Source organism: Sprattus sprattus, assembly GCF_963457725.1.
Source record: "Sprattus sprattus genome assembly, chromosome: 10".
In the NCBI taxonomy this organism is placed as follows: domain Eukaryota; kingdom Metazoa; phylum Chordata; class Actinopteri; order Clupeiformes; family Clupeidae; genus Sprattus; species Sprattus sprattus.
In genome coordinates, this window is record NC_137908.1 from 28,858,387 (window position 1) to 28,886,315 (window position 27,929).

Consider the following 27,929-nt stretch of genomic DNA (forward strand, 5'->3'; position numbering starts at 1 on the left):
ATGAGCCATGAACCACTGGAGTCAGGTGAGTTTAGCACTGCAACATCTTTCATTGTGCTGTCAGAATACGTGTGCAAAAGCACTGCTGATGGAGCAGGACATTATTGGGGGTCTGAGCTTTGTAATCACTCTGAAGTAGGTGTAAGTGTTGCGCTGTGATGGAGCGTCAGGAGATCCCTCATGATTTCTGCAAAGAATTAAAAAAAACATAATTTCCTGTGCTCTCTCACAGATGGTGACTCTGGTCAGGATCTGTCTGACTTCAACTGGGACGAATACTTGGAGGAGAATGGCACCCTGTCAGTCCCTCATCATGCTTTCAAGCATGTGAGTAAATCAGTAGCACTGTATAAAATGAATGGGCTGTATGTGAACAAGAAATCCCATTTTTTATTATCGTGAGCTTTAAAGAATAGAAATAGAAAATATAAGTATTTTGTTTATTTGTAGATTGTAGTTGAGGTTGTTTTGATATTTCCTTTGTTTGACGTTTTTCTAAGAATTTAATCTAAGCTCAAGATTTGAGGGAAAGAAGTCCTGCAAGCTGTCTTTGATTTACTTGAAAGGACATTCTTTTCATTTTGTCCAGAACCTTTTAATAATCAGAGCAAAACCTTTTACCTGCATGCATCTTTGTGTGGGTCTCCTAAGCTATTCTCAGAAATTGCGTCTATTCATAGATAATTATGCCCATTGTCGTACATGCTCTTGTGAGCTCCTCCATCTCTACTACATGCACCCCCACCCTCGACATTTCCCTCCACTCTAGTGATGTGTTGGGAGAAACAACTTTTCTAAGCTGTTGCTGAGGCAGTAGAACATGTCTATAACAAGCGTACTGCCACTGCAGTGATGCTGCCCTCAATACAGGGTTTTGCTCTAAGCTGTTTTATATCTCCTGACTAACCATAGCCTTCTTTCACTATTGCAAAATAAGAGTGAGAAGTAATTTTTTTTACATGGATTTTTAGTATACCATTGAATAATGACTGAATACATAAGCTTAAGCAACACAAATATTTTTTATTTTTGATCAAGTCCAACAGACCAGTGCAATTTTTGCCATTAAGTGTAGCAATACCATATTTAGAAATGTAGTACATTTCAGAAATTCAGGTAGCCTATAGATAGGTAGACCTTCTGTAAACTATAATACTTTGGGTTTTTTAAGTAAAACACAATACTTTCAAGTACATTCAGAACATTGGAAACCCTGACTGTTAGAAAACATCTCTGGTGGAGTGTGGGTTGTGTGTGGGTTGTACCCGGAGTCAGGCTTGACGTCCACTCTAGCTGCTATCTGTTTTACATTGCGGTGTTACTCGATGTTTGTTTGTAGTTTATTTAGCAGGGACAAAGCAGTGCACATTATTACAAACATGACATGGCAAGGCCATGACACAACTTGCAGATGTGAATACATAAAAGGTTTGTAGCTAGATAGCTAATTTGCAACCTCAGTCCCTGATCAGGCTACCTATTCTAATACAATATATAAGTCACCTAAAATATACAATTACACAATTAAACAATATATAGGCCTACAGTATACAATTATACAAATATATGCTCTCTCAAAACATACTTTCTATAACATTAAAACCTTGTGCAGAAAGAAGAAACAATATGATGAGTGTGATCTATATATGCTGTGTGTGCATGTATGTGTGTTATCTATTGTGTGTTGTCATGATTACATTTTTGGTGTTTCAGTTGTCTGTTAAATGTTTTAAACTCAGTTTGTGTTTTTATTATAGTTGGTAAATTGTTCCACATTTGAGTTCCAATAACTGAGAAACTCGACTGGCCAAAAGAAGTTTTGCGCACCTCTGCTATGCAGTTGCCGTTCACTGCTCCTCTGGTGGCCACCCTTCTGGTACTTATTTTTGTTACAAAAGGACATAATACAGCAGGAACAAGATTATTTGCACATTTAAAAATTAGTTTAAGAGAAGAGAACTTCATAAAATTCTCAAAGCTCAAGAGATTATATTTCTTTACTATGAGGCAGTGGTGCCACCTTATTGGTTTCTGATCAAGTATCTTGAGTGCCTGTTTGTATAATGATAAAATAGGTTTAATTGATGTCTGGGAGGCTTGGCTCCATACAGCGATGCAGTAAGACAAGTGAGACAGTATCAAGGCATGTTAAAACAGTAAGGCTGCCTTAACAGGTATATGGTGCCTTGTCATTCTAAAACAGTTCAAATTTGTTCGGAGCGTTGTAGTGAGTTTCTTAATGTGTTTATTAAACTTAAGCTGTGACTCTATGATGATTCCTAAGAATTTAAATTCATTGACTTGGTCAAATATGTCCTGGTCAATTTTGATAGAACAGGAGGCCTTTCCTCTTATAGAAAAACACATAGATACTGTCTTTTTAATGTTAAGAGTGAGATGGTTGTCTTTGAGCCAACGGGATACATCTTCCATCTCCTTAGTTAATATGTCCGCTGCTGCACTTGATGTTCTGGCTGACGCATAAATCACTGTATCATCGGCGTACATTTGGCAGTTGGATGACCGACAGCAGGTAGGCAGGTCATTTATGTAGAGACTGCTGCGGTGATATGCGAATTCCTTGTTGCATAGCTTTCACTGAACCATGTTCTTATCGACGCCTCCATCCGTTCGTTTTTTGTAACAAAATGTCCCATCCACTGGGCCAACCAACGCGGTCTCATCAGCTTCTTTGTTCATGTTCACTGTGCCACTGTGGTTTGTTGTTCAACTTGTTTGAACCGAATTTATGCGCGGTAGTTGGTGCGCCAGTATAATCGGTCCGTCTGAAACTCCTCCAGTGAGAAACGTTCCGCGGTGCAAAAATAGATACGATTAAAATAAATCCATTTTTTTAACGCGGTCATTTTTGTGTAATTAATTAATCTTAATTAACGCGTTAAAGTCTCGGCCCTAGTTATTTTGTTAATCAAGGGCCATGTAATCATCTGATGAACTCAATCATGAAAATATAATGCTGCAAGGCAGGAGAAGTATTCAACATTTTTCTGTGCTAAACTTCCGCCTCACTGGGTTACACAATGACAATCATTGCTATAGTTACCATTCAGTGTGCTTTTCTTTTTACTGAACTTAAGTATATTTCAAACATGAAAAGCATGATTTTTACCCTCATGCTACATTCCATGTACGACATGGGTACATTGCTGCTTGGAATGGGAATGTCTGCATCTCAAGTCTTTTTCTATTCTTTGTCTATGAGCTCAGTTATTTCTAACAAAAGTAGTAATATACCAAAAACATTTAGGGTTCCCCGGGGTCGGACTGTTAACTAGTACTCTTAACAAAACATCTGACCCTCTTCCTGTCCCCCTGTCCCGCAGGTGGACCAGGGTCTTCAGACAGGCCTTGCCCCAGGCATGAAGCTGGAGGTAAGTGTGCGCGGAGAGGCAGACGGGGTGTACTGGGTGGCCACCATCATCACCACCTGCGGACAGCTGCTGCTCCTGCGCTACGAGGGTTACCAGGAGGACCGACGCGCCGACTTCTGGTGCGACATCATGACGGCCAACCTCCACCCACTAGGATGGAGTCGACAGCAGGAGCACCCAATGAAACCCCCAGAGGGTAAGTGCAGAACGGGCAATTGTTTTTCCAATGAATACCCAGAGAGTGTGGGCATTTTGGCCTTCTTTGTTCTCTTTTATACATCTCAGGCTCACTGAAATGATGCACATATTTTATGACTAATATATGTCTTTGAGGCATACTTGCATAACAACTCTATTTATTAACTATGGAAATACATGGTTTTGTTGGCATTTACATAAACAAATTAATCTGACTTGCCTACAATGTCCTGGAAAAGCACAAAAAAAAATATTCAGTTCCTGTGTTATGTCCTCACATCGATGTGACTTCACTGTAGTGTATATGTGTTTTTTTTCTCTACCAAGAACTTGTTTGAAAAAAAGAATGCGTTAAAGGTAGTAAATCATGAGTGCCCTATTTTTACAAATTGGCAGGTTCAAATTCTTCTTCAACCATTGGGTATCTGAGAAGTATCTGCCCTTTGGGGTTTCTGTTTTGAATGCTAATTGTTTCTGCTTTGCATAAACTGTAAAATATCAAAATATGTTCAAGTCATTGCTGCAGAAGTATTCTTCTGTATGATTATGTGTTGTTCATGAACATGCATTCAGATATTTTAACCTCTGAAACATTTTAGAGTGTTATCACAAGTTATTTTAGATTGGAATAACTCATTTGAAACACTTATTGAAACTTTCAGATTAATCACACATTTTCAACACAAGTGTTTTTGTTCTAATATATATTTTAAAAGGAATGTGTCCAAAAACTGAGCTTGCTAGGGGGTCTCGGTGGCACCACCCCCTTGAAAACAAAATGTATTTCCCTGATTGACATGTATGTAATAGGTTAAGTGCATGAAACCTCCTGTGATATGACCCTACATGTTTAGTGAATGTAGTTTCATCAATGTACAACATTAGACATTCTGTTTATACACGAGCATCCAAACAGTATACCCACTGCAACATGTTAACATAGATGTAAAAGTGAGGACAAAAAAGTAATTTATCTTTGGCATTTTTGTGTAAGAAGTGTGGCACTGGGCAATGGTGCTTAGGGCTGAACGATTTGGGAAAATAATCTAATTGCGATTTTTCCCCAAAATATTGCGATTCCATATGCGATTTTTAAAAATGTTATCCTCTTTTTTTCTCCAACAAAACGTACTGAATGATTTAAATGACACAATATTAGATACATTTAGTGTGAAATATTCTTTTCCCACATTTTACATTTGTATTTAACTGCTCATAACTGCCACTGTGCATTTAACTGTGCATGTTATTTAAACAAAGTCAAGTATAAACACAAGGCATGTACTTTTTAAATTGGCCTTATGCAGTAATTGTATTTCAGGGTTAGGGTTAGGATAAGCAGTTTTACCTTAAAATAACAGCTTTGAAAATTGGGGCGCTACAATGACTTTTAATATGGAGAATCGCCTCTGTGCCATTGCCATACCAGAGTCCGTAGGCAAATGACTGCGTTATGTAGGTGTGCCTGAAGCCGCCTGTTTTTTACTGTCTGCCGAACTAGTAAGTAGCTTATTTGCCGTCTTGTGTTGCACTTGCTTGATGTTTGACTGTGTTAGGACAGTTGTTGACTAACTAGTTGGTCATAGTGTCAAAGTAAGCACATTTCAAGAGATGTCGCTAGTTTGAGCCGCTAGCATCTCGTTAGTGATTAGCAAGTGATCCGTTATGCTGCTTTAATCACTGTGTGCAAAATTTTCCATCTTAAAAATAAAAAATTGCGTCTCATCATATTGCAATTAAACCACAAATGCAATTAATCGTTCAGCCCTAATGGTGCTGTAGTGGAAGTGTCAAAAAGATTTGATTTATTGAAAAAATAGCAAGCGGTGCCTCACCTTGTAAACCGTCCATGTCCTTCTGAGATGTTTTCTGTTCTTCCTTACTGAACAATTGCCCGTTTAAATATCAAAATATAGTGTCACACATGTGATCACCATTTCTGGGACAAAATCTTTTTGATCAGGGCTGACTCAAAATATTATGTCTGGACTCACAAATAGTCATCTGTGTTATTGTTCTGTACTGATCTGGGGAAAGTTGCATTTCATTTTCTTAATTTTGTTCAAGTTTAGACTTCAGTCACACCATATGAGCTTTTTCTTGTTTGGTTAAAAATTGTGTAAAAGTGAGTGATTTACATGGATGTTCAGTGTGTTCACATAAAGCAGCAGATTCTGACCAATATATTTTTAAAACGTTTTTTGAGTAATAATTACATTTAGCCTACTCATAAAACATTTTGATGCTCTGGACCATAAAGGCATGTCCTGTCAGCCACCCATATGTGGCTTTTAAAAACGTTTGAAGTGCAGAAATGGGCTAACAGTAGTTTTAAAACCATGTCGGTCCACAGTTGCATAAATCTGTCAAGTCAGTGAGGAACGTAAACACGGGGTCAATTGCAAATGTTACCTGCCTTCTCTAGGATAATCCTGCAATAAAAATTAAAATATATCGGGGTACCTCATTTTAGCTTGCATTTCAACCATATTACACAAACCCGAGTTGAAAGTTTGATTCACAGGCACCATAATGGACGACCTATGATGACTGGGGATGAATGTCATTGAGCTACAAGCAGTCTGCTAATAGATTCTGTAGTTACCTTATCACACTTTGGTGGATTAAGCTCCCTCCCTGGTTTGTTGAGTAAAGATGTAAAGAACTAATTCATTCAAACTAAAAAGTTATCTCATGGTCATTGTTGCTTAAGATTTCCCTTTACTCAACCAATTGAAGCCTACATTGTTTTGTGTATTTCTTTGATTAATCTCATCAGATGGTCCTCTTAAACCTTTCAGTTTGATTGTACTATTTTGGTTGGATATCGCAGGCGTGGTTGATCTGATCTTTGAACCTTTGTTGTTGGTAGGTGTGCGGGAGAAGCACCCTGACTGGGAGGCCCTGCTGGAGAAAGCCCTCTCCGACAGCTGCACTGCTGCCCCGGCCCACCTGCTCGAAGGGGTAAGTCATCCACACACTTCCTTTTCACGCTGGTCTTTAAATACTTGTTGGACAGTTGTTCAGTGGAACCTGACTGGTTCAGGCTCACAGTTTAGAATGTGTGAATATGTCTTTACTATTTGGATTAACATCTTGGTTGCGTGTTGATATATTGGACTGAGACTGGGCTATTGGACTGTGCCTGGGCTATTGGACTGTGCCTGGGCTATTGGACTGTGACTGGGCTATTGGACTGAGACTGGGCTATTGGACTGAGACTGGGCTATTGGACTGTGACTGGGCTATTGGACTGTGACTGGGCTATTGGACTGTGACTGGGCTATTGGACTGGACTGCCAGTATAGTTCACTAGTGAGAATTTTGAAGTTGTAATACGAAGTAGATAAAGTAAAAAATGATTAAAGATAAACATTTCAATAAAAGCTTTAAATTCAGCACCACTCTGAGTAGTCTTTCCGCAATATCACACTTAATATGTTACCCATGCGCCTCTCATCTCTCATCTATGTCTGTCCTTCGGTCCTCTATCCTCGTTGCATTCCATCCTCGTTCCCTGTTGTTATCAAAGGAAGGGGCTAGGAAGGAAAAAGACCACATTCACATAACCTTTATTGCAGTATATTGTTATTATTTTTTAAGTGTATTATTAGTTATTGTTATTAGTGCGTTATTGTGTGTAATTTATCAATTTAACCTAATCGTTGATTATGTGTACATGGAAAAACAAGTTATATATAGTGTTCACTACTATCTACGATTTCGGCTGTATGGGTTGGTTTTGGCATATCTCCGCCAACCACGGATAGGGGCACGCTATTGTTCCTTGTCAGTTATTTAACATGTGGATTGACACTATGAGTTTACACATTCTTCAGCATTAGGGCACAGTAGAGCAAGACCTGAGCCCACATTGACGGTAGTCTGTCACCACTAACATATTAATTAGCCTCTCTGTAATAAAGCTCCAAGATGTAAAAAGGTGTATATGGCAAATTACAATGTATACACAAAAATCACTGTAAGTGAGTTAGGTCTGTGGTTTGGTCAGAATCTGGTAATACAATATTGATCATGATACAGGGGTTACAATTCAATATATAGTGATATATTGCAGTACTGTAAGCAAGGTGATATATATTTTTACTACATTTAGGAAAATTGTCATAGTATAAAACACACACAGCTGAGTTTAAAAAATATAACTTTTTTTATGCAATCTGCATTTGCATTTATCACAGTGTCTGTAACATCCAACATCAAGGCACTAGATGTTGTGCAAATCTGAGTAAAGTGTCAACACTTTGTCTGAGAATTGATGCAGTATCACAAAACATAATATCGCAATATCATCTTACACCCCTAAAGTGAGTTGGGCTGATTTTTTGCAAGCCTGGTTCTAATGTAATTATAAGTTTGTTTCTTTTCATTTTCCATCAACGTAGGCCCAGCACGTGCTGAACCCCCTGGACCTCCTGGCCAGCGGCACCAGCCTGGAGCTGCAGGACAGCAGGGACTCCGCAGTGGCCTGGGCCGTCCTCATCGAGGACAACGTCGGGGGCCGGCTGCGCCTGCGCTACCACGGCACCGAGGCTCTCCCCGATTCGGACGCCACCCTCTGGCTCTTCTACATGAACCCCCTGCTCCATCTGCCCGGCTGGGCCAGGGAGAACGGCTGCACGCTCAGACCCCCGGCTGGTGAGTGCTCACACCACATTGGACTATGGACCCTGGCCCTTTCCCAAGATGGTATGATTAACTGGGTCAATATTGAGTGGGTTAAACTGGGTTAAACTTTGTGTGTGTGTGTTTGTGTTTTCAGCACTGCTCCCTCTGCGTACTGAGGAGGAGTGGAATGAGGTCAGACAAACAATCAACTCTCTGCCCCAAGACTCCACTATCATGGAGGAGTTCCATAAGGTTAGCATAGGCTAACATCTTGCCTTTCTTAAAGCTTCTCGAATGCTCCCAGTCCCCCTGATGGGTTTTTTATTGTCTGTGCACCTCATGGATGAGATTGTCTTTTTGACTGTCCTATGTGATTGTTTATAATATACTGTGCAGTTGTGTAGATTACCTCCTTCAGTTGTGTTAATAACAGGGCCTAGTAGTACTTCAAAGAAGCACAGATGTTTGTAGAACATTACAGCTGTAGTATTACCTCCTTGTGAGTGTTCTGATCATGTTTGGCTTTAGTTCCTTTTGCCACTGCTCAGTCACAGATGTTCAACAGATGTTTTGCCATCGTCTTAAGTGGCTTCCATTTGTTTTGCTACCAGCCAAAGCTATGAAACCTTACCTATTTTAACCTCATCATCAGATAAAGTTAGTCTACAGCAGTCCTTGCCGAACTTTATATGGCAGGCCCCCCTTTGATAACGAAAGAATATGCCCCTCCCCACCCACCACAGTGCAAAGGCTGAGACGCACATATTGGGCTACCTGTAATTGAACTTTGAATTGAAGGAAAAAAAACAGATGCCATTTCGTTAATCAGTTAAATTATTTTGTCAGTTAAAAATTTGTATTTTATTTGATCAAATATAATAATTGTTTAAATCATTTAAACACTTCTCACTGGGTGATCAATGTGTACTATGTTCATTTAGGCAAATGTCTGTTGTATTAATAATCAGAAATCCCTTCCTCTAACATAAAGGCTAAATGGTAGGCTCTGACAATATTATAAAGGTACAAAGTGGGCTATAACCTCATCGTCAAATAGGTTATTTATGGGCTACTATGCTTTGAAAAACAATGTGGAATTTGATTGTTCAGGTTTCTCATGCGTTTTGTTTCAAACATCTCTACCCCCCAATCCACCCCTGGTGGTGCGCTCCACACTTAAGGAACTGGTGTACAGCCAACCTATAAATGTATATGAATGAATTAGCACAGCATTGAATGTAGAGTAGCCTACAAATGCTGATTGCTCGACAGTATTTTATATTGTCTGGGAATGAAAAATACAGTGCTATTTTAGTTTGAGGTGAAGCCTTTTTGTCTTTGTACAAGATGTGTACAGCAAATAATGATACTAAGGTCAGAATGGTCTCTGTAACCATCAGGAATTTGAAATTTGTGTAACAGTAGCAGTGATCTCAAGCAAAACTAGAACAATGAAAAGTAGTGTGGTGGCTAACTGAGGCTGTTGGTTGTACCTGAAAATTGTCAATCTTTTCTGGTGTTTTAATTTTTTTACCTTTTTTTCTTCTCCTCCTTAATTTATCTTTGTTTTTCCGTGACCAAGGCCATAATGTTATTGTGTGTGTGTTTGTGTGTGTGTGTGTGTGTGTGCGCCTGCGTGCTTGTTTTGTCTCTGTATGAAGGACCGACCGGCTATCAACACTCACGGTTTCACTGAGGGAATTAAACTTGAGGCTGTAGACCCAGCGGCTCCATTCACCATCAGCCCAGCTACAGTCTCCAAGGTAACCTCACTTTCCCACCGCCACCACCACCATATGACCATTGAGCTCATCTTCTCCTTTCCTTACTGACACCGCTATATAATTCATGTAGCACTGTAAGCTCTGCCCCTATACCACCACCCAAACTAGACTAGAGCAAAGCCATGTCTGCCACTCTATAGCAGGTCAGCTTGTACCTTTTTAAGGTTTTATTTTCAATTCTGCACATCTGTGCAAATGTAAACTTAACCTGGTAGGTCAGGTGATTTCAGGAAGGCCCCCCTCCCCAAAACAAACACTGGAAACGTCTTCAAACTTATACACCTTCTTGTCAGAACACAACTTTAGTAGTGCAGATTGGGAACCATGTGAAGTTACTCATTGCCTGTGCCCTGTCCATCCCCAGGTGTTCGGTGAGCAGTACTTCCTAGTAGAGATGGATGACCTGCGGGAGGACGCCAAGAGTCGTGTGTTCCTTTGCCACCGGGACAGCCCGGGCATCTTCCCCACCCAGTGGAGTCTGAAGAACGGTGTGAGGCTGAGCCCCCCTCCTGGTGTGTGGCCTCGCATCACTCTCAGCCTCCATCACACTGCTCTCATATAAACTCTACACACATGTAAACTTCTCACACACACACACACACACACACACACACACACACATGGTAGCTCCAAGGTCTTCTTTCCCAGAGAGACTATTTGCTGATTAAATGTTATGTAGTCTGGATTGCACTTTGAATGGCACTTTAATAAATGTGGATTCAGTAATATTTTAGTCTTTTGTTAGCGTGTTTTCAAAAACATCTTAACTGGACAATGATGTAGTAACAGTGATGAAGTGTATAATATGGCTCATGAATTAAGCCATCTGGAGATTGCCTATTTAGACCTCTGTGTGGGCCATGCAGATGGAGTCATGATGTTTTATTTGCTCGGCCTCCAGGTTTTCAGGGGCAGGACTTTGACTGGGCGGATTATCTGAAGCAGCATGAGGCAGAGGCTGCTCCTCAACAGTGTTTCCCACCTGTGAGTCACTCACCCACACACACACACACACATGCACACCAGAGGTTCCGCTAGAGAAAAATGTTGCCGGCAGAGTTTTCATTTGCCGGACATTTTAATGATAAGCCGGCCAAATATCTATTTATCTAGCTTCTAAATTAGCCTATTGAAGAAAAACTGAAACGCTGATGCACACATGCAGATCAGAATCAGAATCAGAATCAGAATCATGTTTATTGGCCAAGTACATTTTCATATACAAGGAATTTGTTGTGGTGTTTAGTTGCTCTCAATGTACTTTAACTGAAAATGTGCAATATATCACAACAGTTTAGGATCAAATAAATAAATATAATGTAATATAAATATAATAATAAATATAATACATTGTCAAGTGTTCATTAAGGTGACGGCAAGGGGTTCATTAAGGTGTCTGGTGGTTTTGGTGTGCAGGGATCTGTAGCACCTGCCAGAGGGGAGGAGCTGAAACAGATTATGTCCAGAGTGTGAGGGGTCTGCAATAATTTTCCCTGCCCGTTTCCTGGCTCTGGTGGTGTACAGGTCCTGGATGGTGGGCAGGTCGGCACCAATGATCATTTCTGCTGATCTGACTGTCCGTTGTAGTCTGTTCCTGTCCAGTTAAGTGGCCGATCCAAACCAGACAGTGATAGATGAGCAGAGAACAGACTCAATGACTGCAGTGTAAAACTGGATCAGCAGCTCCTGAGGCAGGTTGTACTTCCTGAGCTGGCGCAGGAAGAACATCCGCTGCTGGGCCTTTTTGGTGACTGATCTAATGTTTGGCTCCCAATTCAGGTTCTGGGAGATTGTGGAACCCAGAAACCTGAAGGATTCCACGACAGACACAGTGCAGTTCAGTATGGTGAGGGGGGGCAGTGATGGGGGGCTCCTCCTGAAGTCCACTATCATCTCAACAGTTTTTAGCGCGTTCAACTCCAGGTTGTAGCGACTGCACCACAGGGCGAGCTGTTCAACTTCCCTCCGGTATGCAGACTCATCTCCATCTCGGATGAGGCCGATGATTGTAGTGTCGTCTGCAAATTTCAGGAGCTGAACAGACGGGTCTCCTGAGGTGCAGTCATTTGTGTACAGGGAAAAGAGCAGCGGGGAGAGCACACATCCCTGGGGAGCACCAGTGCTGACTGACCTGGTGCTGGATGTTATTTCTCCCAGCCTTACCTGCTGCTTCCTGTCTGTCAGGAAGTTCGTTATCCACTGACAGGTGGAGGCGGGCACAGTGAGCTGGGTGAGTTTGGTGAGGAGGGCTTCCGGCATGATGGTGTTGAACGCCGAGCTGAAGTCCACAAACAGCATCCTAGCATACGTCCCTGGGGAGTCGAGGTGTTGTAGGATGTAGTGCAGTCCCATGTTTACTGCATCTACAACTGACCTATTAGCCCGGTAGGCGAACTGGAGAGGGTCCAGCAGGGGGCCTGTGATGACCTTCAGGTGGGACAACACCAGTCTCTCAAAGGACTTCATGACCACAGACGTCAGAGCGACCGGCCTGTAGTCATTCAGGCCAGTGATGGAGGGATTCTTGGGAACCGGAATGATGGTGGAGCGTTTGAAGCAGGATGGGACTACACTCAGCTCCAGAGATCTGTTGAAGATCCGTGTGAAGATGGGGGCCAGCTGATCAGCGCAGTCTTTCAGACAGGAGGGTGACACACCGTCTGGGCCTGGAGCCTTCCTGATCTTCTGTTTCTGAAAGAGCTGACACACATCTTCTTCACTGACCGTCAGTGCCAGGGTGGAGTTAGGAGGGAGGGGGGAGGTGATGGCAGGGGGTGCAGTTAGTTGTATAAAGTCTGAGTTAGAGCGGGGTGTGGATGTAGGGTGATCAAACCTGCAGTAAAACTCATTCAGATCGTCAGTCAAAGCAGGCCTGTAGCTCCAGTTTTGACTCGTTGGTCCATTTTCTCACTGTCTTGACTACAGGCTTTGCAGATTTTAATTTCTGCCTGTAGGTTGGGAGCAGATGGACCAGGCAGTGATCAGAGAGTCCCAAAGCTGCACGGTGAACAGAGTGATATGTGTCCTTTAAAACTGTGTAGCAGTGGTCCAGTGTGTTTTTGTCTCTGGTCGGGCACTTAATCTGCTGCCTATATTTTGGCAGTTCGTTGCTGAGGTTTGCTTTGTTAAAATCCCAAAGGATAATGACAAGGGAGTCTGGATATTTTCTCTCCATGGTGATTATCTGGTCAGCCAGGTGCTGTAGCGCCTCGCTAACGCAGGCCTGAGGTGGAATGTAGACACCGACCAAAATGAAGGAGGAAAACTCACGCGGTGAATAAAACGGTCTGCAGTTGATGGAAATAGTCTCTAGGTGTGGAGTGCATATTATCCTTAATACTGTGACATCTGTACACCAACCTTCGTTAATGTAGAAGCAGATTCCGCCTCCCCTAATTTTCCCCGTTAATTGTTTTACACGGTCTGCACGGTGGAGTTGGAAGCCCGGCAGGTGTAGAATGCTGTCAGGGGTGGACTCACCAAGCCAGGTTTCAGTAAAACACAGGGCAGCAGAACGTGAAAAATCCTTATTAATCCTATTTAAGAGCAGCAGTTCATCCATTTTGTTGGGCAGAGAGCGGACATTCGCCAGATGTAACGATGGAAGCGGTGTACGGAACCCCCGCTCTCGCAGTTTAACCAGCGCTCCAGCGCGCTTCCCTTGCCTGCGTCTCATCCAAACTCCACAGGGTGCTGCTGCTCCTCCGACCAGAATCTCTGGAAAGGATTCCGGATGTATAAAGACAGGTGAAAAAGTTCGTGGACTGGACCGTCGGATATTCAATCGGTCTTCCCTGGTGAAAGTGATAGAAGACGGAGTAATGAAAACCGCATTTGTTGTCATCTCCATGGCAACACCCGAAACCGGCACCACTGCAGCCATTGACAGTGCTCCTCCGACCAAAACAATCTTTTAAAACAAAGTTTGTAAGTGTGTGAACACCGGAAAAATGTTTGTAAAGTGGACTAGCGAGCATACAGTAGTTCTTCCCTGGTTAAAGTGTCAGGAACGGGAAAACTGAAGACACAATTTAAACAAAGCAGAAAAATTACAAGAGAGCGATACACCGAGGCTGTCATCCGAGGCGCCGTCTATGACGTAATAATAATAACCGATGGTTATTCATACACCTTTTACATCATCAGAGTTCCCATGAAAGACCTTTGTGTATTTGTTTTGTGATGTTTATTCCTGACTTCTGCTATCTGTCCCCTCAGGAGCAATCTGATCAGTGTTTCAAGGAGTCAATGATGCTGGAGGCAGTCAATCCCCTCTGTCCTGAAAATATCCATGTGGCAACTGTCACCAGGGTCAAAGGTCAACATATATGGATCCGACTGGAAGGTGAGAGTGAATTTTGCATCCTTTTTCCCCCATCATTTTGCAACCATCTTTCTCCTCCCCCATCTTCCAGACACCACAGTGTGATCACACAAATATGACTCTCTGATGGTGAACCATTGTTTGTGTGCTTGTCGTGTCTTTGCTGGTCCAGGGCTCAAGCAGCCAGTCCCAGAGGTGATCGCCCACGTTGACTCCATGGACCTTTTCCCAGTCAGCTGGTGTGAAACGAATGGTTCCCCACTGCAGTTCCCACGCAAGCCTCGGGGTTAGTGCGCTCACACACCTGCACATGCATGCATATATACATACACTACTGTTCAAACGTTTGGGGTCACTTAGAAATGTCCTTATTTTTCAAAGAAAAGCACTGTTTTTGTCAATGAAGATAACATTAAATTAATCAGAAATACACTCTATACATTGTAAATGTGGTAAATGACTATTCTAGCTGTAAACGTCTGGCTTTTAATGAAATATCTACATAGGTGTATAGAGGCCCATTTCCAGCAACTATCACTCCAGTTTTCTAATGGTACATTGTGTTTGCTAATCGCCTTAGAAAACTAATGGATTATTAGAAAACCCTTAAAAAACCCTTATGCAATTATGTTAGCACAGCTGAAAACAGTTTTGCTGTTGAGAGACGCTATAAGACTGGCCTTCCTGTGAGCTAGATGAGTATATGGAGCATCACATTTGTGGGTTTCGATTATACTCTCAAAATGGCCAGAAAAAGTGAAATAGAAATGAAGGCCAAACCATGTGAGAAATTGCAAAGAAACTGAACATTTCCTACAACGGTGTGTATAAATCCCTTCTTCAGAGAACAGCACAAAAGGAGTAACCAGCACTAACCAGAGTAGAAAGAGAAGTGGGAGGCCCCGGTGCACAACTAAGCAAGAAGACAAGTATATTAGAGTCTCTAGTTTGAGAAATAGACACCTCACAGGTCCTCAACTGGCAGCTTCTTTAAATGGTACCCACAAAACGCCTGTGTCAAAGTATGAAGTGAAGAGGCGACTCTGAGATGCTGGCCCTCTAGGCAAGGTGGCAAAGAAAAATCCATATCTGAGACTGGACAATACAAATAATAGATTGATATGGGCAAGAGAACACAGACATTGGACAGAGGAAGATTGGGGGAAAAGTGTCAGACAAATCAAAGTTTGAGGGGTTTGGATCACACAGAAGAACATTTGTGAGCCGCAGAACAGGTGAAAAGATGCTGGAATAGTGCCTGTCAAGCATGGTGGAGGTAATGTGATGGTCTGGGGCTGCTTTGGTGGTGAAAAAGTGTGAGATTTGTACAAAGTAAAAGGGATTTTAAATAAGGAAGGCTATCACACCATTTTGCAACACCATGCCATACCCCAGGGGTGGCGAACCCGCAGCTCGCGAGCCGCATGCGGCTCTTTGCCGGCTGACGTGCGGCTCGGCTCCAGCTCGAGTGCTCACTCACTTTTCTCTTGGTATACAGAATTTTCATATTGTAAAACAAATATCTAAAATGCATATTTTGCACGCAATATATTTAGAAATACAGACAAAAAGCTGCCCGATTTGAATGGGGTTTTTATTCATGTATATTTTGTCATCACGCGATCTTGAGAGATGTCTTCCAAGTAACGTTAATGTTCCAAACATGAAACATTCTAATGTGTGCACCCAGTCTCAGAGAGTTACTAGCCAGACTAGCAGTAGCTACTGATAGAATGCCATGGATCCAGCAAAGCGTAAAGCTAAACGAAAATATGAAGATACGTTCTTGCCTGAATGGGAGGAATTATTTGCGGAGCGAAATGGAAAACCCCTCTGCTTAATATGCCAGACGTCACTGTCGCATTTTAAAGCCTCAAACTTGGAGCGCCGTGTCTCCACACACAATGCTAACATAGCCCAGGAGTTCCTAAAGGCACAGAGATGGGCAGGCACAAGGTACATACTTTGAAACGTCAGTCAGAGAAACAGACTCGGTTTTTTTGGAAATTTACTCTGAAGTAGGCCTACTCTGAAACGGTCACGTTGGCATCGTATCAGGTGTCATGGAATATTGCTCGAGCAAAAAAGTAATATAGTGAGGGAGAGTTTGAAAATTGAACAGTGGATATCTGACATTAACTATAATTAGCACCTATCTCAACAGATGTCTTCAATATGTTGAGTGCCCATCAAGCCAAACCAACTTGTGGGAGGTGCTTCAGGAAGAATGGGGTGACATTTCTACAGATTACCTCAACAAATTAACAGCTAGAATGCCAGAGGTCTGCAATGCTGCAATTGCTGGAAATGGAGCATTCTTTGACAAAAGCAAAATTTATATTTTAAATAAAAATCATTATTTCTAACCTTGTCAATGTCTTGACTATATTTTCTATTCATTTTGCAACTCATTTGATAACTAAAAGTGCGAGTTTTCATGGAAAAAATGAAATTGTCTGGCTGACCCCAAACTTTTGAACAGTAGTGTACATACATTAACACACACATTCATACACACACAAAGTTTTAATATACCTCTTGCATACCCAGGGGAATGAGTCAGTCACTCTTATGGTGGATATTATTCACCGTAAGTCTATACATTAAGAATTATAAGCAGGCTTCAGAGAGGACATTCTATAAACTAAAATGTCAATGATGAAGGTTTTATCAATACAATCCTTATCTTTTTTTTCAGTGGCGAAGCAGAAGAAAATTGCTGTGGTGCAGCCTGAGAAACAGTATGTTGTTACATGAGGAATTTGTGTGTGTTTGTGGGTGTATGTGTGTGTGCACTGCATCTTAGTATTTTAGAAATGTTACTTAAGTGTTTTCTCACATCTTCGGTTTTCTTTTTTAATGAGCGCATGCTCTCAGGACTGTATGAATTTGGATGTTGGACTGTAGGATCAGGAATAATTCAGTAGGACAGTGTATATGAGGTTATCAGTGCGTGTGCGCGAGCGTATGTGACTGTGTGTGCTTTGTATTTATGATGTATGGAAATCCTCATGTCTGATTCTGAGTCTGCTCTCCTCCTAGAGTCCCACCCAAAGACTGTCCTCCTGACGCCCTCAAGCAGCAGGTGAACATCCAGGCAGACACTGGTGAGTGGCATCCAATTTTCAGAAGTAAATGGTAAGTAGTGCCACAACATTCAGCTCTTGTTCAGGCTTGATGTTTTGAGGTATGGGTTAACTGTGTCTGTGTGCTTTCTTCTGTGTGCCTAGTTGGACAAGCCAATGGGAAGTACATTTGTCCAAAGATCTACTTCAACCACCGCTGCTTCTCTGGGCCGTACCTCAACAAGGGTCGCATCGCTGAGCTGCCCCAGTGTGTGGGGCCAGGGAACTGCGTTCTGGTGCTGAAGGAGGTGAGTGCTCCAAGCCTGCCAGGGGCATTGACTGATGGAGCTGAGTTTGACTGATGGAATTGATGAAACGTCTAATTGGTTAATAGTAAGGGTTTAAATACTTTTTTTTTTTTTCTTTTATGCGTCTGCTTTAATTTTTGCTCCCAACCTGCCCCTGTTTTCTTCCCCACCCCCCACAATCCCTCCACAGGTGTTGACTCTCCTGATAAACTCAGGCTACAAGCCGAGCCGTGTGCTGAGAGAGCTGCAGCTGGACCAGGAGGGCCGCTGGAACGGCCACGGCGAGACGCTAAAGGCCAAGTAAGATCCGTCTCAATTGTTTAAGAGTCCGAGACCTCCTCTTCTGTGCTCGTCAGCCATTCTCCTCTGTGCAAGTGTCAGCACATCCTGATAATGCAGTTCTTCCACTGTCTGCACTGACTATTAATTCTTCTCCCTGAAAAGAGCTACAATAACCAAACTGGACAAACAAAATGAAATATCTAAACAACAACAAAAAGTTTGTCAGTCAGTCTTTGCAGAGTTTCATGGACAGGAGTGTGGATGCTCTTCATGCAGCGTTGACTCTGGCTTGCAGGTATAAGGGCAAGACTTACAGAGCCACAGTGGAGATCGTCCGCACCGCTGAACGGGTGGCAGAGTTCTGCAGGAAGACCTGCATCAAGCTGGAGTGCTGCCCCAACCTGTTCGGCCCACGGATGGTTCTGGAACGCTGCTCTGAGAACTGCTCTGTGCTCACCAAGACCAAATACAGTATGTTGCTATTTTTGGGGGAGACGGGGTCAGGTTTATGGTTATTTTAATTATTTAACCGTTCTTTCTTGTCCTTCTATGAATTGCATACTTACAAACTTCAGCAGCTTTATCTGTCACTCTTTTTGTAGCTATGGTAATTTAAAACTATGTCAAGGTCATTTGTTTGTTAGCCAGGGAGCATACATACTGCTAAAATGTATGGTTGCACTGTACTGTGGGTCATTTGTGGTAAGACTGGTAAATGAAGAAATGTAATTTTAACATTTAAAACTGTTTTAACAAACAGTGCTTGAAATACCCCATGTCTATTTCAGCATATTACTATGGTAAGAAGAAGAGCAGGCGTGTAGGGAGACCCCCGGGAGGACACTCCAACCTAGAGGGAGGTGGGAAGAAGCTGGGCAGGAGGAGGAAGAGGAGGAAACAGCTGTTTGTTCACAAGAAGAGGCGGACGGCCTCCGTCGACAACACCCCTGCTGGTTCACCACAGGTACTGCTGCCCATGGTAGCTGAACTGCCAGTCATTGCACAGGTCGCTTGTACCTAGAAGTTTTTACGAAACAAAAATCCTGCAACCTCCTTATTCACTGGAAACATAGTATACTGAGCACCCTGGGTGCATTAACATAGGTACATATGGTAATGTATTTATGCTGTTTTAACTGTGTCTGTTTAGTTTTGACACTGTTTCTATTTGCTGTCACTACACAGGGCAGTGGTGATGAAGAGGATCTGGACGAGGATGATTCCCTGAGCGAGGACTCCGGGTCGGAAAATCAGTATGATCTGCAAGATGACTCAGAGTATTCCGAGAAGAAGTCCCAGCCGCCGACACCCTCTCCTTCCCCTCCCGAGACGCCGCGTCCCACTCGCAGGCGGCGAAAAGCCCGCTCTCCCTCCTACTCCGACGACGAGAACCGCCCTCCCTCGCCAAAGGTAAGTCACCTCCTGTCGTGTGAGCCGTGTGTAGGGGGAAGCCGTCAACTTTCTGGGTGTAGAGACTGGATTTGATCAGTAACGAGCACCATTTTTGGGGTTCTCTGATGTTATGGACATCATATAAAACTGACTAAATATTTATGTGAATAATATTGGATTTACAGTTTAAAAAAAGAGAAAAGTGTCCATATAAAGTGACTTAAGTTGCTGCCTTGCTGAGCGATGGACCTAAAGTGTCATTCTCTTTGTTTGGTTTGATTGCAGTGGTAATTTTTATATTCACACCTGCCAATGAAAAAAAATAAAAACAGAAGTTCAGTTTACACAGGAATTTCAGTGGCAGTGTGGAAACGGGGTTAAAGTTCGAGCATCTGGGCTGCTTCACTGAAAGTGTCTGATGACTCTCAACAGAGCCCCCGCAGCGAGCCACCCCAGAAGTTGTGCTTGGACAGCAGCCCTCTGGAGTGGAGCGTGACCGACGTGGCGCGCTTCATCAGGACGACGGACTGCGCTCCACTGGCACGCATCTTCCTGGACCAGGTACTTCAGTCAACCATAGCCATCTTCATGAGGTTTTATGGGTAAAGTTTAAACAGTACTCCGGTAGCAGCCCATAGGTTGAGTATGAAGTATGAGCGGCATGACATTAACGGTTTCTGGCTAATTTGACCATGAAGAACAAAACTAGGGTGCTGTCATTTACTGCAGGGGTTCCCAACCTTTTCGACTCCCCAGGCCCAACTTTTCGTATTAGTAACAGGTCGGGGCCCAACTGACACTCGCTTATTTTAGCAAATCTATATTCCATTAGGCTAATTGAATTTATAATCCATTAATTTGAATTAATAAGCGATTGTTATTTGTCACAAAAAGCTACATCAGCACCTGCTACAGGTGGAAGCCTAGAATTTAATAAAACTAACTAACTCTAGATATTGCATACAAATTGTATTGTGCACCAGAAAACAACATAAAACAACACAGAGAACTTAGTTGCAGTAGGCCTAGGCCTATTTGTGCACAGCAAACGAGCAAGGAAATAAAACCAGAATAGACCCAAAAGATGCACTCAAAACAAGTGAAGAAACATGCAAACAAGACCACTCAGCTAGGCCTAATTAAAATAGGTGATGCTTCAGACATGCTTGTTTGCATCCTTTAATGGACCTGGTTCTGTACGTGAGTGCTGGATGTCGCATTTCCAAATGTCGATTCAGATTTGAAGGTTTGAGCGCCTCATTAGACAGCTTTAAAACGCACTCGACACACTGTGCCCTGGGCTTAACCGCCATTCACAAAACCAAATCGAATCAGGGTTGTATTTACGCTAAATTTTAGTAGTTTTCGGTAGTATGACATGCTGTCATTCTTATAAAATAATCACTAATCACCTCAGACACTGTGTATTTTAGACACTGTTGTTTAATGGTATTTTGTTCGTGCTCTCTCGCTGTCATACAAGGAATGTATGTGAGACACAATGGTGTACCTCGACGGTAAATCGTAAGAATTGTCCTGTGAAACAATTTAGGGACAACTCAGTCAGCCGACCATCTTCAACTATGTTGCTGGGCCGACAGTCACCAGCAACCCAAACTGCTACAGCGTTGGTAACCCTTTCACGAACTGGTCTAGTTATTTTCCTTGAGAAGTCATGGAGTGTGGGTTGGCGACCATCTAACCTGGGACTGCTTTTTGTCGGGTGCTTTGCATTAAGGTGATAACTTAAAGACTAGCTGCTTCTGTGATGGCTTAATTAAGCTTGATAAAATGCTACATACAGTCATGGACAAAAATATTGGCACCGTCATGCTTAAAAGTGACCAGGTGCGAAAAAGAGCCCGGGGTAATGTTGACTTTCGAACGACTCTTGAGTGACAGTTGCTATGCCAACGCTAGCACTACGTCACCCGGGCTCTTTTTGGAAGCCACAGCCTGGCGCTGCATTAAATTCCTCATAACGCGATTTACTTCAGGGCATCTCACATTGTACTTCGCTACCTGAGACCAGCTTGCTTGTATTTGACCTGCAATTAAACAACCATGTGCTTGATGTTTGACTGTGGTAGGAAAGTTGTTGACTCGCTAGTTTGTTATAGTATCAAAGGGAGCACATTTCATCAGCTAGCATTTTGTTAACTATAAGCTATACATCTGTTGTTGTGCTTAAATTAAGAAAGTCCTTAATGTGTTGTGATTTTTAGACATATGATATCTGACAGCACCCACAATTACATTTTAACAAAACAGGGCATTGTTTGCACAACATTTTACTTAAGAACAACGGGGGATTGCTAACAGCTTACGACATGCTAGCTGCTTACTTACAGGATACCAGCAGGCAGGTGTAGCTAAAACGTTTTAGTTGCTTAATATTGTGCCTAAACGGACACTGTATTCCATGGGCCAGACAACATATTGGTACCATCTGAGGGGGCAAAACTTTACCTATGCTAAGTTGTTTGTAGGACTGATACAAGTCTATTTATATATGATAACCCTTGCACAAAAGCAGCTTTTCATATTTTTGAGCTATATAACCGTTTTCACTGATCAGCGCTTTAGCTAAATTTCCCCAAATCACACATGTGCTTATATCATCTTAACAGTAATATCATTTTGGTCATTATCTCAATTATCAAATATCAAAACATAAAATGAACTGCATATTACAATAACAGATAGATATAGCTAACATCTGACCGGTTAACACCCACAGACATTTACTAGGAACACCCGTGGGCGTTAACCGGTCAGTTGCTAGCTAGAATCTAGAAGTTTGTTTGTAGAAGTCTCTGAATAATGTAAGCAACAGCTGGAAATGTTCTCAGACATCTGAAAAAAGCCACGCAACCTAGGACAAGCCAAGAAATCAGTTCTAAAGGCTGATAGAAATTTGTTTGGCCACATCATCCTAGTAGCTGAGAGCTGACAGATTCACATGAGTGATGTCTTGGCTCTTCCCCTGGGCCCTTTGCCATGGGCCCTCACCAATGGGGATGGATCTTTGCGCAAGACCAATCGAGGTGCTCTGGCGAGAGAGCTGGAGAAAAGCATTGCCCCTGTAGTCGTTATCCCAGAACCATCAACAACCATCATCGATGGGATGAGCTTAGTGTAGCAGATGAAACGGGATGACAAGACTTTCACACAGCTGGCAGAATCAGCCCTAGCCAAGGTCCTCCATGATTGAGCCAAGAGCCAACGCATTGATGTTGTAAATGATGTCTATAAGGACACATCCATAAAGATGTGGAAAGAGCCAACAGAGGTACAGACCTAGGCATTCAGTTCAAGAACATAACACCGGGTCACAACATCCAACAATGGAGGAAACTGCTCTGTAGTTCCTCCAACAGAGCAAGTCTAATCAAATTCTTGGTCGATGAATGGAAGGGACCCAAACACAGAGAAAAACTCCAGAGCAAGTCATGTGTCACATGTGATGAACTATTGGAGGAGGTAACAGAGCTCAGATCTTCCCAGGAAGAAGCTGACACTCGCATGCTGTTACTTGCTCTCCATGCAGCAGAGTCTGGCTGCAAAGCAGTTGTCATCACTGCTGATGACACAGATGTGTTGGTCCTATGCTTAGGATTCAACAAGAACATTCCCTGTCCTATCTATCAGAAATGTGGAACCCAAAATAGAACCAGGTTCTTGGACATAACGAAGCTAGTTCAATCGCTAGGAAGTGGTGTCTCTGATGCCTTGCTTGGCATGCATGCCTTCACTAGTTATGACACCGTCAGTGCCTTTGCAGGCCGTGGCAAGATAGGTGCCTTGAAGCTTCTGAAGTCTGACAAGGCCTAGCAAGAGGCCTATAGTGAGCTTGGACGTTCTTAGGATGTGTGTGTTTTTTTTTTTACTTTTTTGAAGAGATCACATGCCGTGTATATGTGCATTCTACCCGCACAACAGATGTGAACACTCTTCCTCACCAACTCTTCTGTGATAGACGTGGCGAAGCAGAGTCCAATGACTCCCACCGTGGATTGCCTCTTCATGCATGCAATAAGTGCCAACTATCAGGCTGCAATATGGAGGCGGTCTCTAACACCCAACCCTCCGTGCCAGATCCCAAGGAAAGTGGGTGGACCACAGACGATGATGGGAAGTTGGTGATTGAGTGGACATGTCTCACCAATGGCCAGATATGTGCTAACTGCAAACCTGTTGAGATCAACCCAGTGAGAAAGAACCCACTGTCCAGTTAACAGACTCAGATAATGGTAATGGTGACTGAGTCCTAGGTTGAGGGTGTGGACCTCATATTTCACAATATTTACAGTTCTAATTCTAGTTTCCCTAACAGACAATGGGCCTCATTCTCGACAGCAGTTGGAAAGACTTCCAGAAGGATTTCAGAAGGAACTCCACTTCGGTGGGTTTAGGAAAACATTTGCCATTCTCCATAGTTTTTTCTTCTGTGCTTTCTTCTGAACTTCAGACGACTTTCAGAACGCGAAATAGCAGTCGTAACTCTGCCGGAATCTTCTCAAATGCGATTCCACGGGCCATCTTGTGGTTATTTGAGGAATCACATTTAAAAAATGTGTCTGTGTTAAAAGGCTTAACGGCTGAATTTGTGAGAAATCGTTGGTGATTGCGTTCACATCAACTCTATAGACATCCTAGGATTAAAAATAATAATACATAATAATCCTAATAATAATAATAAATATGTCATTATTTGTATCATTAACAATTACGTTTCACATTTATAGTCATGATTCTACGAGGTAGTATTTATTGTTACACTTGGTCTCTATTGCTTGTAGCTTGACTGTTCCCTCCCTTGTACGTCACTTTGGACAAAGGTGTCTGCTAAATGACTGAATGTGAATGTAAACGTACACGAACACTGCAAATGTAAGTGAATAAATAAATAAACACTAAACCCAATCTCTAAGAAATTTGACATGCACTTACTGCATTTTATACTCCTACTCGTGACCAGTCTTCGCACTTATGGTGGCTATTTTTCGATTTATACCAAAAAAAAGTGACTTCTTAAATGTGTTTTACGGACTTCGGAAGTTCAACGTAAGAAAAGATCTCCACCTTATTAATGAACACCTGTTACGAGTTGCTTTCATGTGGATTTGGGAAAATCCGACAGCACACTTGGTTAATGGCTGCGTGCCCTAATAAGGAGCTGGCGGGGCGTGTATGTATGCAAATCCACTTTCACGAGAACGCGCATCAATTTAAGAAACTAATCGGAAGGAACACAGCTGAGAAGACTTCAGCTGCTTATGAACACATTTTCAAGCGTGAGGGAATGCAGCGGAAGCGTTTCTCTTACGTTGTTTTTGCGAAGTCGTGTAAGAAACATTTCTGAAGAATTACAGAAAAAGATCGAGAATGAGGCCCAATGTTAAATAGCCCTTCTATTCAAACTATCAGTATTGTTGTTACAAAGAACATGCCAATTGATGTTAAGTGAGCATGTTCAAGTGTTACATGTGTTCAAGTGTAGCATCATCTGGACATATGCACTGTCAGACCACTAATTAAACAGTTTACATGTAATGTACGTTTTGAAGGACTGGTAATACGAGAAATAAAACAAAACTATTTTAAATGCCACAACATTGTTTTCCTGTATCATGTGTAGTTTTATCATAATTATTGTGGCCTAGGTTCATTAAATACAAACTGAGGGACTAGTATTTAGTTCAATTTAACTTTAATATTGTATTTGAAGAGAGAACCACAAAAATATTATTATTTGAAACTGCAAATTTCGCAAAAGTAGACTATATATCCTTATAAAATTGACAATGTGAACTGTTCAAGTACATAGGAGGCCATTACAAGTATTTATTGGTGGGTTTATTTCAATGGAGATGAGAATAGTATAATGGAACAGTTATACATGATGACCGGAGCATTCCTCTTTCCAGTTAGCCTGATATGGGTCTCTCTGTTCAAGAGGTGAAAACCCTTTTAGAGTGGCAGCTTTTTAGTGGTTATCACATCAAAACATAATCTAGGGATGTGTAACATTTGAAAAAATAGCAACTAGACTTTGCCCACCCAGATGGTACCGATATGTGAAATTTCTGGTCCAGGCCCATGGACTAATGTACCCCGACACTTTTTGGCTATCAGTCAGAGAGTCTCAAGAGTTGTTCAAGCCATCACCTACTTTTTAGTCGCTTAATATTGTTCGCACAAAAAGAGGAATTGCTAATCGCAATAGAGATGCTAGCGGCGAAACCTGTTGATATGTGCTTACTTACAGGAGACCGGCAGCCAATATTAAGCGGCTAAAAAGTACCTGATGGCTTTCGAACAACTGTTGATACTCTCTGACTGATGAAGTGTCTGTTAAGGCACAATATTAAGCGACTAAAAAGTAGCTGATGGCTTTAGAACAACTCTTTGAGACTCTCTGACTAGCCAAATAGCCAAAAAGTGCCCGGGCTATGTGGCGTCCGGGTTACGTAATGCTATCGTTGGTATAGCAACTGTCACTCGAGTCGTTCGAAACTCAACATTACTTCACCTGGGCTCTTTTTCGCACCCGGTCACTTTTAAGCATGACCGCACTTCTGACAGATAATGTACAACTTCTTCCAGAAAATTGTTGCAATAACAAATTTTTTGGTATTCACATGTTGATTTCAATTTTCTGCATTGAAACAACTCAAAAAAGCAGACAAGAAAAGCCAAATCTGGCATGATTCCACACAAATCTCCAAAAGTGGACCGGACAAAATTATTGGCACCTTTTCAAAATTGTAAGAAATAATTGTAATTTAGGCATTTAATGACTCCCCTATGGCAAAGTTGACTCAACCTTTGTGTTGTGGGTCTGTGTATACCACACTGAGCATGGACAAAAGAAAGAAGAGTAAATCATTGTCTGGGGGTTTGAGAACCAAAATTGTAGAAAACATGGATAATCTCAAGGGTACAAGTCCATTGTCGGAGATCTTAATGTCCCTGTGTCCACTGTGCGCAGTGTCATCAAGAAGTTTACAGCCGACAGCATTTACACTAACCTCCCTGGATGTGGAAGGAAGAGAAAAAGCCCAAATTAATATTGTTCTCAACTAAAAATCAGTTCTTCTTGGAAAATTTGTGTGAAAAAAATAAAAATAAACATCTTCGCGGCTAAGTGGATGGTGCTCCGCGGCCAACCAATGGGTTGGGAAACCCTGATTTACTGTAACCCGAGCAAACATCGAGATTTTGCCACGCACCTTTTAGGGCGCGTCCAGCGCATCTGTATCTCAGCTCCTGAAGGTCATAGACACTTGAATTTGGTCTGAAATTTACCTGAATATGCATGTTAATATATGCACTAAGGAGGTTTCTAAGCTCTAAAGCCTTTACTTTTCGAGATATTCAAGATTTAAAGCTTATTGTGCCCCATGCGAATATCCCCCCCGAAAAAATCTTGAATATCTTGAAAGTTAAAGGTTTTAGAGCCTAGAAACCTTCAAAGTGCATATATATTCCGGTAATTTTGAGACCAAATTCAAGTGTCTACGACCGTCAGAAGCTGAGATACGGACGAGCATGCATGCTAAAAGGGCGTGGCAAAATCTCAATGTTCGCTCGGGTGACGGTAAAGCACCCTGGGTTTAGTCCTCAGGGTCAAATTAGACAAAAACCGTTGAGAAAAGTTGTGCTGCTCATAATGCATACTCAACTTGAGCCTGCTAGGGGAGTACTTTTTGCACCCCATGCAAATAAAAAAAATAAAAAATTCTTGAATATCTCAATGTAATGGAGCTTAGAAACCTTCTTAGTGCATATATAAACATGCGTATTCCGGTCATTTTTAGACCAAATTCAAGTGTCCATGACTGGACGCGCCATAAAAGAGCGCGGCCAAATCTCGATGTTCGCTCGGGTTACAGTAAATGACAGCACCCTACTTTTGTTCCTCATGGTCAAATTAGCCAGAAACCGTTGAAAAATGTCATGCCGCATTGGGTTATACTGTACTATATATAAGTGTAAAACACATTTTCAAAGACGAAGAAATAGGGTAAAAGTATAAGTATTGCAGCCTTGACTGAATTCAGCGTGTGAAACTAAAATTTCATTCAGACTATGTAATCATGATCCGACTTCTTGGAGCTACACATTCTGTTACTTTTGTGATTTTACCTTTTTGAAGTTTTAAGAAATTGTTTCCTTTGCTTTGCTCATCAAAGGTAAAAAAAATAAAAAAAATAAATAGCTTTTAAAAAAGTGACTTGTCCTTCAAATGACTGTATTGACAATATTATAGCCTACTGTAGTACTGGCATCATGAATGTGAGACCTAGTTGCATCTCCGGTTTTGATCCACTCATTTTTTTTTTTTTTTTTTTTCATGTTTTGCAGGAGATTGATGGGCAGGCCTTGCTTTTACTCAACCTGCCCACTGTTCAGGAGTGTATGGACCTGAAGTTGGGCCCAGCTATCAAACTGTGTCACCACATTGAACGAGTCAAGCTGGCATTCTACCAGCAGTTTGCCAGCTGAAAGCTTGCTACTCCCAGACAGAGGCTCCTCCTGGGCCTGCTACG

General features: G+C 42.1%; 1 protein-coding gene across 1 annotated transcript; it reads left to right on the top strand.

Annotated features, from left to right (window-relative positions):
- Window positions 1–27,885, top strand: sfmbt1 (Scm like with four mbt domains 1; the record flags this gene model as incomplete). The annotated part of the gene is made up of 20 exons (XM_080845611.1): window positions 1–25; window positions 233–327; window positions 3,345–3,588; window positions 6,463–6,554; window positions 7,997–8,249; window positions 8,374–8,471; window positions 9,881–9,982; window positions 10,368–10,515; window positions 10,905–10,987; window positions 14,222–14,348; window positions 14,500–14,613; window positions 17,026–17,068; window positions 17,370–17,434; window positions 17,558–17,700; window positions 17,891–18,000; window positions 18,278–18,453; window positions 18,771–18,946; window positions 19,168–19,392; window positions 19,807–19,935; window positions 27,745–27,885. The coding sequence occupies 20 exons, from the start codon at window positions 1–3 to the stop codon at window positions 27,883–27,885; spliced, it is 2,589 nt and encodes an 862-aa protein (XP_080701737.1).
- Window positions 27,886–27,929: the final 44 nt, after the last annotated feature.